The sequence below is a fragment of the Cyrtonyx montezumae genome, unplaced genomic scaffold (assembly GCF_038088225.1).
Source record: "Cyrtonyx montezumae isolate F1298 unplaced genomic scaffold, pur_monq_1.0 scaffold_8, whole genome shotgun sequence".
Classification (NCBI taxonomy): Eukaryota; Metazoa; Chordata; class Aves; order Galliformes; family Odontophoridae; genus Cyrtonyx; species Cyrtonyx montezumae.
In genome coordinates this window covers 19,455,436-19,468,509 of record NW_027072089.1, presented here as the reverse complement: position 1 = coordinate 19,468,509, position 13,074 = coordinate 19,455,436, and the positions used below count along the sequence as shown (strand labels likewise).

The 13,074-nt window shown below is 39.3% G+C and overlaps 1 protein-coding gene across 1 annotated transcript in view; it reads left to right on the top strand.

Moving 5' to 3' along the window:
• The window catches only part of SPAG1 (sperm associated antigen 1), a 35,410-nt gene extending 25,151 nt beyond the window's left edge, over nt 1–10,259 (top strand). Inside the window, exons 13-18 of the mRNA XM_065751699.1 lie at nt 341–513; nt 3,405–3,546; nt 4,481–4,607; nt 7,951–8,115; nt 9,614–9,985; nt 10,128–10,259. Of these exons, the coding sequence (XP_065607771.1) occupies nt 341–513; nt 3,405–3,546; nt 4,481–4,607; nt 7,951–8,115; nt 9,614–9,985; nt 10,128–10,259 (1,111 nt within the window). The remainder of the gene's footprint in view (nt 1–340; nt 514–3,404; nt 3,547–4,480; nt 4,608–7,950; nt 8,116–9,613; nt 9,986–10,127) is intronic.
• Nucleotides 10,260–13,074: the final 2,815 nt, after the last annotated feature.

Below are 13,074 nucleotides of genomic sequence, written 5' to 3'. Positions count from 1 at the left end.
TCCCCCTGCCTAGTGCATGTTTGAGGCAGCACCTAGAGCTTGGTGAAAGATCTGACGTGTGCTTAAATATTTATAGATCTGGCTGATGTCAGTGTCTCGTTTCCTACGTATGAGCATAAGTACTCTAATTTAAAAAGGGGAAAAGTCTGAATCAAATAAATTTTTTTGGTAGTGCTGACAACCAAGACAGGTGTGGGTTTTTTTTCAGTAATCTTGAGGATAACTGTTCAGTTTTATTTTGTTTTTAATTGGAACAATGCTTTATTTAATTTGACTGTAAGTTAATAAAGCATGAATTAAATGTATGAAGAGTCATGTTGATGGGTCTTTTCCTTTTCAGAATAACGAAGACTTTAATTGATCAAGATGGTTCTAGCTGGAGGGAAAAACTGCCACCAATTCCAGTTGTCCCTGTTACTGCTCAACTACACAGGTGGGATGGAGGAAACTTTACTTCAGAGGTTAAAGCAAGAAGTACCACAGATATCAACAAAGAACAGTTGCAGATGAATCGTATGTATAGCTAATGCAAATATATACGTGCCAGAAAATACTTCTAACCGAAAATACAATTAAATATGTTAGAGAAATGACTTGAGAAAAATATTTATCAGAGACCTTTGTGAAAAGTCAAATTAGATGATCTTTTACGTGATTAGATTTGATGTACTTTATAGAGCTACAGTTCTGATAATTTTTTTTGAGCCAAGTGATGCAGCTTAGTTTGCAGCATGTAATTTCTGAAGTTATATAAAACGTAGCAGAAGTGCTCATCAGCAATGTATTGAGTCTTATCACAAGGATCTCTGGTTTCCTTGACCTCATACTATGGTTAAAGCAGTTCTTCTGCCCCCCAAAAAAAACCAACCAAGGTGGACAGAAACGCACCCTCAGTAGCATAACCAGCTGCATCATCTGTAGCTATCATTTATTTGTTAATAAAAGTATTACTCAGCTGTTCAGAACAGAACTATTAGACTTCTGTGTGGCCAGTATATAGTGAAATTGACTACTGGAAAAATTCTGATTTTTTTTTTTTTAGTGCAGAATTTAACTTCAACAGTGGCTATTCACTATTAAGAAATGTTAGTTCAGAGACTTTTTATGTGTGTGCACAGAGTGCTTACCTCCAGTTAGGAGATCTTCTTCCCTCTGATTTTTTTCTTTTTGGTGGAGTTTCCATTTTTCTTGCTCCAGTTCTTTGAGGTGTTTTATTGACATTAAATGCAATTGCAAAGGCCTGTCATTTTTTATTCTTCCTTGACTGTTAATTGGTTCCTTTATGTGTTTACGACTGTATAAAGAAAATTAGCACTGAAGATCTCCCTTTGTTTGCCAGAGAGAAGAATGCACCACATAGTTACGTTGCCAGCCAAATAGGTAGCAGTGATAGAGCTTTTTTCTCTATAATCCATTACTGCATTTAATGCATACGTTTAAATAATCTGTACTCTTGGGCACTAAGATCATCCTTAAACTGTACTTGATGTAGAACAACAGACAGCTTACACATGCATGCATTTATGAGAATTTGACTGTTTTCTGGAAAATTAAGTGTAGTTCTAGAAATGAGGAATGGCATAATGTATGAATATTCTGAATAACAGTATACATGGAACTACGGTAATGCTACAGGAACGTAGCTTTTTCTTTAAGGAACATGAAAGATGTTAATGTGCATTTTAAGTGTAATTAAATTCATGAAAGTTTTACTCTGCTTTTTAAGAAGTTCAGTGACTGAAGAATCTCCATTAGTTATGCATGTTGTTACTGCTCTATCACTTAAGGATTGGGCAGTTTAACACTTCTCAGTTTTATACTTCATTTAAAAAATATTTTATACAAGTGAGTTGCTATTAAATATAAAAGCTTAGCTTGAAAATGGTCTTACATTGTAGTAATTGTACTCTGGGCTTTTTCTGTTTGTTGGCTTTTTATTTCATTGTATAACCAACATATGTAATCTAAACCTTTCAACTTAATTAGGAAGGATTAACTATGCAACACTGCATAACTTTGGCAATCTGAAGATCATCATATAGATATGAAGATGGCAGTTCCTTAGATCGTCTGACCTGTTCTGAAACTTTATTGTTAGCCATCACTGTCTCCACACAGTGCGTTCTGTGGGATTTTGATACCGAACACTTCTCACTCTACTTCAAACCGAGTGGACTTTGTTTAGGCTCTGTACTTAGAAATATTAAATGAATACTGTATGACCATTTTCTTCACTGAAGGCTAACTCAATGATTGTGGTTGCCTTCCAGGTCTTGTACTAAATCAGTGAGACCTCCCAGTGATAGCTGGCACTGGAAGCATGCTGTCAGTAACATTCAGTTATTAGTTAAACCTTACAGTTGGCTCACGTGTTTGCTGGTTTTTTGTTGATTTTTTTTTTCCAACAATTTTGTGTTGTTTTTTTTTTTTTTGTGTCTTACAACTTGAGTTATAATTTGTTTATATTTCCTGCTTAAATCTGTTGTTACTTTTTTTTCCCCAAGTTCAGTTCAGTTTTCTGACACAGCAGACTGCTGTGTTTTCTTGAAGAGCTCACTGAGTTTAATTACTGGTTAAAATGTTTTTTGTTTTCTTTTCTTTATACATAGTGTTTAAAAGCAAAAGCTTAGCAGAGGGCTCATATCTTCAGCAAGGTGCAGAAAATGAGATTTTTCAATTGTCAGTTACGTGGAGCTGTGTTACTAATTGTTTTGCTCACAGCAGAGACGTGAAACTGCAATCAGGATTGGTTTTCCATTGCAAACATAATTTAAAATCCAGAAGCATGTGCGACAGGTGATGTGCAAGGAAAGACAGTATGAAAGAACAACAACAACAGAAAAAAATATAATGGTTTGGTGTTTTCCAGTTACTCAAAACATCTTTATCATAGAACTCATTAACAGAATATTATTGATGTCTCACTAATGCCAACTGATGTGATCGTCATTTTCAGTTTAACATAGAAATTGCAATAGATTGATTGCTTGCAGAAGGAACATTATGGCTTTTTTGGTGTGATGGTGAAGATCTAGAAGGCTTTTCATGCTACTGATTGCATTTCCACCACTGTAAATAAAAGCATTGTTTCAGTGGTTCATCCCTCTGTGCCACAAAGAGCAGGTTGACAGGAGGAGATGGAAGTGAAGTTGTCTGTTGCATTCACATTACTTCCAGTATTCAAAGTGTATTTCAGTAATGGGAAGTGTGTGTTATGCTAAATGTATGTATGGTAGCTCGTTCCTTTCTTAGAGCATCAGGGAGATGTGGAGCAGAAATCAGAATGTGCAAACTGACAAAAATACTCCAGATGCCAGGCAGTTATTCTTAGTCTGGGCAGATTACTCAGTTACCTGTAATGAACCGACCTTCTTATGTAACACTGTGATCCTTTCCTTATGTAGGTGAGAAAGCTGAGGAAAAGTTCAGGATGTTAAAAAATGAAGGGAATGATTTTGTGAAGAAGGGCAAATATGATGAAGCTGTAAATAAATACAGTGAATGCTTGAAGTTAAATACCAAGGACTGTACAATCTACACTAACAGGTAAAGATCTAAAATCTTACCCCATTTGTGGGATAATAATGCTTACATTTTTTGCACTGCAAATAAGGATTTTGCATCACTTCAACCTCTTCTGTAAAGAAAGGTATTTTTTTTCCACTTGATGAGCATTTCTAACAACAAAATTGATTTTTGGTTAAACCACAATTGTCTTCCAAGCAGAGCAAGTATTAATGTCAATAATATCTATGTAAAGATTTTAAGATGTATGTAAATTAACCAAACTAAAAGTTATAATTAACAGAGCATTTTGCAGAATTTTACGAGAATATTAATAATTAATATAGGTTTGATATTAATTAAAAACTAATATGCATTTTGAGTATATCGAATACAAAGAATAATAACTTAGAGAAAATGCACATACTGAAAAAACAGAAGTAGGAACATAGTCATACAGCAGCATGATTTTAAAGGTTGACCTAATTCTTTGGCATAATTCTTTATGCTGTAATCCTGTCAGCGTCCTCAGACTAAGAAGGATTTTACTGGGCCAGTACTTGAACAGGAGACTTCCAAGTAATAATTAGGTACAGAAAATTAGACTGCTTATTTAATCTGGAGCACTTTTTTACCCAGAATGGCCACGTGGAATCCATATTATATACATGACTGTACTATCATATTAAGCTAAATAGACTCTGCTGTTAAAATCCTTACATACCTGCTTAACTTCACGTATTATTCATACCTGAATAATTCAACTGGAATTGGCTCCCTCTGAGTCCAACCAGTGATGTCATTAATACTGATTTTAATGTATTTAAGGAAGAAAAGATGTACTTTAAGAAAAAAAAACACCAAAACAGTAGCATATTGTGTGAAATAATATGCATTCATGAGAGTCAGATACTGCTGGCATTACAGTACACTAGAATTTACTTATATTGCAGTGTATTCTGTTTTTCTGTGTTAGAGCTCTCTGTTACTTGAGACTGTATAAATATGAAGAGGCTAAGCAGGATTGTGATCATGTTCTTCAAATAGAAGATTCTAATATTAAAGCTTTTTACAGAAGAGCACTAGCATACAAAGGATTACAGGTGAGGAAAAAGAACATGGCAGGTATTCTTAAGTACTTCTAAACTTGCTTATCTTCTTCAAAGGCAATGAACAGGTAATTAAGTCAGTGAGTGAATATAAGCAAAGTATGCGGTGCTGATGATGTATTACTTTGTAAAGCATTAGGCATATATAGAATATAAATATTTTTGAACATAAAAATCTGCACATTGATTTACAATAATTGGAGAAAAGACAGGAATGTTGGCATAAACGAGCTTTGAATAATGACAGTTAAGCAGATTTAAACTCTGTTGTAATGTTCCAGTAAAACCCCGTGTGTCCCAGTCTATTTTTTTTTCAGGGTGTTTGCTGTATCTTAGCCAATTACATACAGATTCTTTTCAAGTCTGTCTTCATCTGTTCAAACTAAAAGCTCAAGCTGTCTGTTGGCATCAGCATTGCATATATTTGAGTGGTTGTTGTAATAGACCAGGGCATTAGTTATCTTCATTGTCTTCGACTTTCCTTCTCCAAACACATTGGGAATCTTCGTCATTGTCTTCCTTTCTCACTCTGTGGGCATTGTGGGGACTCAGCCTTTTCTATTCCATCAGCACACTGAAGTTGTTGTCTGTGCAGTCCTCATTTCACTTCATAATTTCTAGAGTGTTCTTTTATCTTCATTAAATGATTTTTTTCATTGCTCATATCCATCATTAGTGTGACTGAAAGTCTCATGTTTCATCCATCATCAAGCCATGGTGCTCCTTTTGACATACTGTTGGTTCCCCCTTCTTCACTGGGTTGATGTTAGCTACTTTCTACACTTCATACATTTCTACACTTTCTTCTACTTCATTTCTACAGTTCATTCATAGCAATCCTACTCGTCAGCTCTGGCATTTAGTTACCAGCTTCTCACTTCTGTTCATGATGCCAGATTTCATTATCTTTTTTGTATTAAATTTTGCAGGTGTCTTTAAACAAACATCTTGAGTGCTTTCTCCCATGTTCTTTTGTATCTGGATGTCCAAACATCTGCCAAGTTCTAAGGTTCTTCAAATGAATACTTACATCAGAGCTCCCTTATGTTTCACACCTTAATGAAAGCTACTTGTCTCTTAGCTTACAAACCATTCCTATTCTATGTTATAATTACAGACATAGGTCTTACTGACCACGAGAGCATTTTTGATGGAAAATTTGTTCCTCTGTTACAGTAGCTACAAAAGTTTGAAAGTTCGATTAATTTTCAAAGAAGTTGAAAAGTCTTCATAGTGCATAAAATCATTTTCTTTAGCTGTACCAGTCATCTGTATCTGTACGATACTGGAGTTGATGACAGAATTTGTATAAATACGAGCAAAGGCATATAATGATTCTACTGTTCTAAAAAAGGAATTATACACTAGTGAAGAATGACAAGAATTGGTGAAGCAGCTTAGTGCTTTTTTTCTAGGATACTCAAAAAAAAATGTATTTTGATGTTATTGGAGACATAATGTGAAGTACAGTGGTCATGGGTTCTTTCAGAATCAAGCAGCTAGGGACTCACAAGATGTTTTGTTCTGGACAGATGTAGTACCTTCATTACTCCCAGTTCTAGGGGTGAGCGAGTCAGGATGCGAGGGAAAGCAACAAAGGTGGTGTAGGGTTGACACATGACTCTAACAAAAGATTATTAAGAACTAGGTGCATCTATTTTGGCAAAGACATAACTAAGCTGGGAGGTGTTATTTGTTTATAAATACACTGGTATTTATATCACAAAAGCTGCAGTGGAATTTAATGATTTTTGTATGCTTAACTGTGATACAGTTAAGAGAAGATCAGGATAAAGATGGTACTTGTTTGATGAGTTAGGCTGTGGCATAGGATATGGGACTGGACTATGTCTCCTACACCTGACAGCCCAGAATGCAGTTTAAAACCCAGGAGGACTGACTGCTTGCTGACCATTGTCATCATTGTCAGAAGTCCATTCTGGAACCTGATTTCTTTGTAGTTGTGAGTATTCAAATCACAGAACTGTAGGGGTTGGAAGGGACCTCCAGAGATCATGGAGTCCAGCCCCCTGCCAAAGCAGCTCCCTAGCCCAGGTTGCACAGGTAGGCGTCCAGGCGGGTCTGGAACGTCTCCAGAGAAGGAGACTCCACCACCTCTCTGTGCAGCTGTGCCACTGCTCCGTCACTGCACTGGGAAGAAGTTCCCACACACATTTGTGCAGAACTTCCTCTGCTTCAGTTTGTGGCCATTTCCCCTCATCCTTTCACCGCACACTGCTGAGAAGAATCCAACCTCGTCCCTTTGCCTCCTGCTCCTTATCTAAGCTTAACAAGTAGCCATTTTGTGATGAAGGCAAGCTGTCCTCTTTCTGCATTCATTTGCTGAGGTGAAGTAGTAATTCTGGTTCTTCTACTCTCCTTACATGATACAGCAAACATTGGTTCATTTACAGACTTTGTACAATTTCACTGCACCTTGAATACAATTAATTGGTATTGAACAAAATATTTAGATAGAAAAGAGAATAACTGTCTTTTACAGGGGTGGTTTCATTAATGTTGAGATGCTGAGGAAAGATGTCAGCTGATGATGCTACAGAGGATTGTGGGTTTGTGGGTTTTTTTCTGTGATAATATGACATCTAATAACCTTATGACACTGATAGGGAACAGAGGAAATACTGGGTCCTACACTTTTCTGTTTCTGATGTGCAGCATCATGTTACGTGTTATCCTCGTTTTCAATATTCCAGCCCCCAAGGTAACTTGATTTATTCCACGTGGTATTTCAGCCTTCCTCAGAATTGATGCTGCTCTGAACTTTGTCTTTCCAGAAAATTTAACAGAAAAATGCATAATGTTTAATTTCAATTTTCGAAATGAAAGCGTTAAATAAATGACAAGACTGATTCTGGAAGATTCTAATGTCACTCCATCTTTGTATTGGTCCTTCTGTAGTTTATCCTGGAATTCATCGTGTAGTCTCAATCTTCTCAAGTATAACCAAGAATTTCCTATGTCAGCCCATTTGAGATGAGCTATTGAAATGATGCCCAGAAAGATAAAGCATAGTTTTAATTCAAGCTTAATTTCACCTACTGCCAAAGTATGCTAACTGTTATGGAGTTGTGTTGAGGAAGTATTACAATTCATACCACGTATTTAATATGGAAGTATTTAGCCATAAAATATTCACTTATCCTCAGTTTCCTTTTTTCTTCCTTTAAGGATAACACTGTATTTTGATTATTTCTGTCTATTTCATGTCAAGATTTCAGCTTTTCTACTTCTCCTAATAGTAGAGGATGATATTATAGTTGTAATGTACTTCTCCAGTGGTGAAACGAAAAGAAACCATTTTCACTTTTCCTTACAGAACTATCAAGCCAGTGTTGATGATCTCAAGAAAGTACTTCTAATAGCTCCAAATGTTCTTGAAGCAAAAAATGAACTAGAGGAGATAACCCAACTGCTCAGCCTTGGCAGTGCTGCTGTAGCTGACTGTCAACAAACGCAAAGGAAGAAAATAACCGTTCAAGAGGTATGTCTGTTCATTTCTACAAGCAAGCAGTGCAGAAGGCACACATCATACTAAAGCTTTTGGGCTTCAGTTCTTAGCTCTACAGCTGTTTTAGGCAGCATTGTATGTTTAGCATTGTTTTGAGGGCATATTGGAGGATGTTTGTGTGTGATGTGTTCAGCATCCACATTCTGTTCTGTAGTAAAGCTCTGTCTGCTTCGAGGTGCGTTCAGAACCACAGAGGAACTGAAAAAAGTACATTTAGACAACAGGAAGCTTGAGCATGTGCTCCTTGTAATCAAAAACTGCTTAGACTTCGAAATATGCATTTTACAGGATCTGGCAGTCCAGGAGCAGTTTTGCTTTTAAAGCCTGAGCTGCTCTGGCAACCTCTGGCAAAGGTTGCTAGCAACGTGCCAGCTGTTGTTGTGCTAGTAATAAAGCTACTGGTGTGAAGGATGAACTCCTTCCTTAAAAAGCAATGTTAGGGTGAAATATCTGCAGTCTGGCAAAAGAAATGCATGATTTAACATCATGTACTGGAGCAAAATAATGGCTTTTCAGACTTTTTTGAATGAAGTGATGAAGAGATTTTCTCAGTCACCCAATGTTTTTCAGTTGTAACTTGGACGGTCCTTTACCAACGTTTTTTTTTTCCCCTTACCTGTTTAAAATATATCGTTTCCAGTCTGTACGTTCTTGAACTGCGACTGTAAATTGGATTGTGTAATTTCAAAATGATGGAGTAATAGAAATGGTGGTTACTAATATGGAAACAACTCGTTTTATTGATATACTTCCCCTCGTCACAAGTTTGTGGGACTTCATGTAAGTGCTGTAAGCTGGGAATAGTGTTAGTTAAGCTGTGAGTTGTGACAGAGACTCAGAGTATACAGAGGAGCTCTGGGCAATGAATGCACTGCCAACAACATTACTGGCAGTGGGATTTTTTTGCAGGGCTGGGTTAGGAAGCATTGATGGTTGTTATTGTAATTGCAGCCATCCCTTTAGAGAGCATTCCATTCTTACCTACACGGGAATTCCATGCAAGCAGACTGCAGATGATGAAACTGCAGGCTGCAGGCTGGGGAGAAGTGGGAATACAGGCAGTTAGACCATGATGAGCCTTCTGCTTCCACAAACTGCGAGTCCACAAACAGCAACCTGATGCAACTGCTGTGTGCCTGTACTATTCTGAAGTCACAGCAGTGCAATGGGACTGTAAATGAGAAGTATATGGAGACTAAACATCAGTTCTGCTTGTGTTCTTCCACTTCACGTTTAATATACACATACTGTCCTGCTTAGCTCTCTCCCAGTGTGCTTCAGGTGACTTCCCACAGTGCAATGCAGAGCGATAAAAAGTGTAAAATGCAGGCTTCTGTCTTGGAAACCTGTGATGATAAACAAGGGAGGTACCATTCTGGGCTGAAGAAGGACGCAGAGGAACGTAAGTAAAATGCCAGCTCTGATTTAATAATGTTTCTGTTAATGATTTGGTGCCATTTCTTTTGTCAAGGTAACTGATGAACAGGAAGAGGGGCAGCTTGTGACATCAGAAGACGTGGTGGCTGACAATGTTGGCACTAAAGAAGCAGTTCAGGAGAGTGTGCCATTGAAGACTGGTGAAAAACTGACCATTTCTGAACCATCCAATGCCTATGAATTTGGTCAGATTGTAAATGCAGTGAATGCCAATCAGGATCTATCTGCTTGTGCAGATCTTCTAACAATTACTGATCCAAAAAAGCTGCCAATGCTGCTAAGTAACAAACTTGAAGGAGAGACCTTCATGATTTTTATCCAGTCGCTGGAACATTACATCCTTGGAAAAGATCCTGACCTCGTGTATCAACATCTTTTCTACTTGAGCAAAGCAGAAAGATTTAAGGTAAGAACGCAGGTTAAGTGCGTACTTAAATCAACAGAAATTTAGGAGTTTCATCTTTCAGTAGGAAAAGATAAAACTGATGGTTGTATTTCTGTCAGGTGCTATGATTCCCTGTGCTGATCGTATTATAATGTTCCCTCAGGTGGTGTTGGCTCTTCTCAGCAGAAATGAAAAGGAACATGTTCAGCAGCTGTTTGCTCTGCTCGCGGAGAGCCCGAATCATCAGTACTCTTTGGAGGAACTCGACAGCCTTAAAAAGGTCTATGAACTTTAAGAACTTAAGATCTCTTCGTTGCGTGGAGGGGGTTGTTGGCTCCAAGATGCCTGTATCAACTCTGCCACCAGGTGTGGGTTGGAGTGGTCTCTACGTGCACCGTCTGAATTCTGTTCTATTTTGACAGTGTACCCATATTTAAAACCTGCTGCTCTTTTTGGTTCTTCGTAGTTGCATACAGTTTTAGTCTAGAATTTAATGCGTGTCTTTGTGTTAAGGAGCTCGTGTTCAGCATCCTGATTTTATTTAGACGTAGAAATACCTGTTTTGCATTATCTATGGCATGGCATGGCATACCTTGATGGTACAACAGAAGTGTGCTTTCAGTCACCACGAGTTGTGGCACCTGGTGGGCTGTACGTCCCTGTGGGAAAGAAGCACCTTCACAACAGATGGCTCCGTCAGCACAGCTTTGCTGTAGAGAATTTACAAAAAGCATGGACATTTTTCAGGTAAACTGCACCACCCATCATCTGTTTCTTCTCCCCGGCCCTGTACAAAACAGATGTAAATATTTTTGGTGCTGTACAAAGATGAATGAATAATATATTAGCTCGTCATGGAGAGCTTTGACTCGGGATAACTAATTATTAACTGAGGGGGTACGTTTTTGAAATGACAAACGGGTTAAGTTGTAGTGCACAGAGAATGCTGTTTTCTGTGTGCAGGGAAGGACTGCTAGTTTGCACAGGACTTGAAAAAGGAACGCATGGCTCCGTATAACAATAAAAATGCTTAACCCCAACTCTGTCATGGGATTACTTCAAATCCCAGCTGTTGTTTCCGTTACAGACACATTCATGCAGATAACACTTAGACCATTCTGTGGACCAGCTGAGATTTAGTTTTCTTTCAGGCAGTGCTTCTGTTTCATATCAGATTCTGACAGAGCTCCGTTTTTCACAAGGAAGTGTTAAAACTTTTCACACGCCCCATCTGCACGTGTAATATAAATTATATCAAACCCACAAGCACTGCAGAAGTATCATTAGGGACGTTGTTCTAATAATTTTTTTTCCTCAGGTTAATTAAAAGAAATAAAAGTATTTTTTTCCTGACAAGTACAGTTTATGGATTCTTACTTTTGCTTCTGCTCTCATCGAGCTTATAGTTCCGATGTGGTTTATGAGTTAGGGTTTGAAGAATACCAAGAGCTTTTAATTCCTAGAACACTGTCAGCACAGCTGATGGTTTTTGTCCTCTTCCTGTGGGATTGCCATGAATCCAAGAGAGCTCCACAGCTTTGGCCGATGGCGCTGAGCCAGCAGTGCCAGCAGGGCTGGATAGTGGTGGTTGCTAATTGCTGTGTCAGCAATCTCAGTCATCCTGACTGTAGTTTTGTACGGTGTGGGGGTGGATGGGGTGCTGGGCAGTCTGATCCAGCACTTGATGGAGCAGCAGCCATGGTGCCTGTGGCAGAGGGCTCGAACCTGGGGCTCCCTGAGGTCCTTCACCAACCCAGGCCAGGCTACAATTCCATGTCAGCACAGCTTAGAGTTGAGTATGTTTTGTTTTCATTTATTTCACTGTGTATTGAGAAAGAATACCCACTGAAACTGAATTCTTTTACTAAACAGAATGACACTGCTTGCTGTAGCAGAAATACAGCTTTTATCACATCGATGGTGCATGTTTCTCCAGTGGTAGATTTTCTTGTTTCCGTTGGGAGAGTTTTACAACTTGCCAGTTTTATAACAGTGGAAATAATCTTAAGTTCTTGTAACAGTGAGAAGAGTTCCTGAATGCATCAGGCAAACACTGAACGTCAGACAAAACTGAGGCAGACTCGGTTCGAAGTGGAAATGACAAAGACATCAGCTGTAATTTCGTCTTGGGCAGAAGGCCTAAAGACCAGGTTCAGCACGTCTTCCACACACATCTTCACAGAACCACAGTACTGCAGGGCTGGAAGGGTCCAGAGATCACAGAGCCCAACCCCCTGCCAAAGCAGCTCCCTAGCCCAGGTTGCACAGGTAGGCGTCCAGGCGGGTCTGGAACGTCTCCAGAGAAGGAGACTCCACCACCTCTCTGTGCAGCTGTGTCACTGCTGGACTCTCTCCAGGAGATCCCTGTCTTTTTTTGTACTGGGGAGCCCAGAACTGGGCACAGTACTCCAGGTGAGGCCTCACCAGGGCAGAGTAGAGGCAGAGGATCACCTCCCTTGACCTGCTGGCCGTGCTCTTTTTAATGCACCCCAGGATACCATTGGCCTTCTTGGCCACCAGGGCACAGTGCTGCCTCATGGGCAACCTGTCATCCACCAGGACACCCAGGTCCCTCTCCCCAGAGCTCCTCCCCAGCAGCTCATCCCCCAGCAACTGTTTGTTACTGACTCTGATGTAAACAGAGCTTACATATGGGTTAGGGATGAGACACATGCAGTTATTCCCTTCCTGTGGCACACGCCCATCCATTTTAGTCCCTTAGTTCGTGAGCCTGTAAAAACGCAGATGAGAAAGCACAGCTCAGCCAGGGAGGCACCACTGCCCGTTAATCAGAATATGCCAGCAGTGGGAGCCTGACAGAAAGGAGCACGCTCTGACACCTGGCCCATCCTGTCAGGCAGTCCGCACGCCAACAGGACCAGTCCCGCTCAGTACTCAGACATTTATTTCAGATATGCAGTTTACACGCATATTACTGAGCAAAACTGAACTGCAAATATACAAATACCGTAACAAGCATTATCAAATAACGTAACTGGCACTAGTGTTATAAGCATTTAATGAAACTGGTGAGGATAAGTCATGGAAGAGAACTGCAGCTCACGGCGTTTTCTTTTTACCCAACCGAGCTCCCAGTAGCACCATAATGG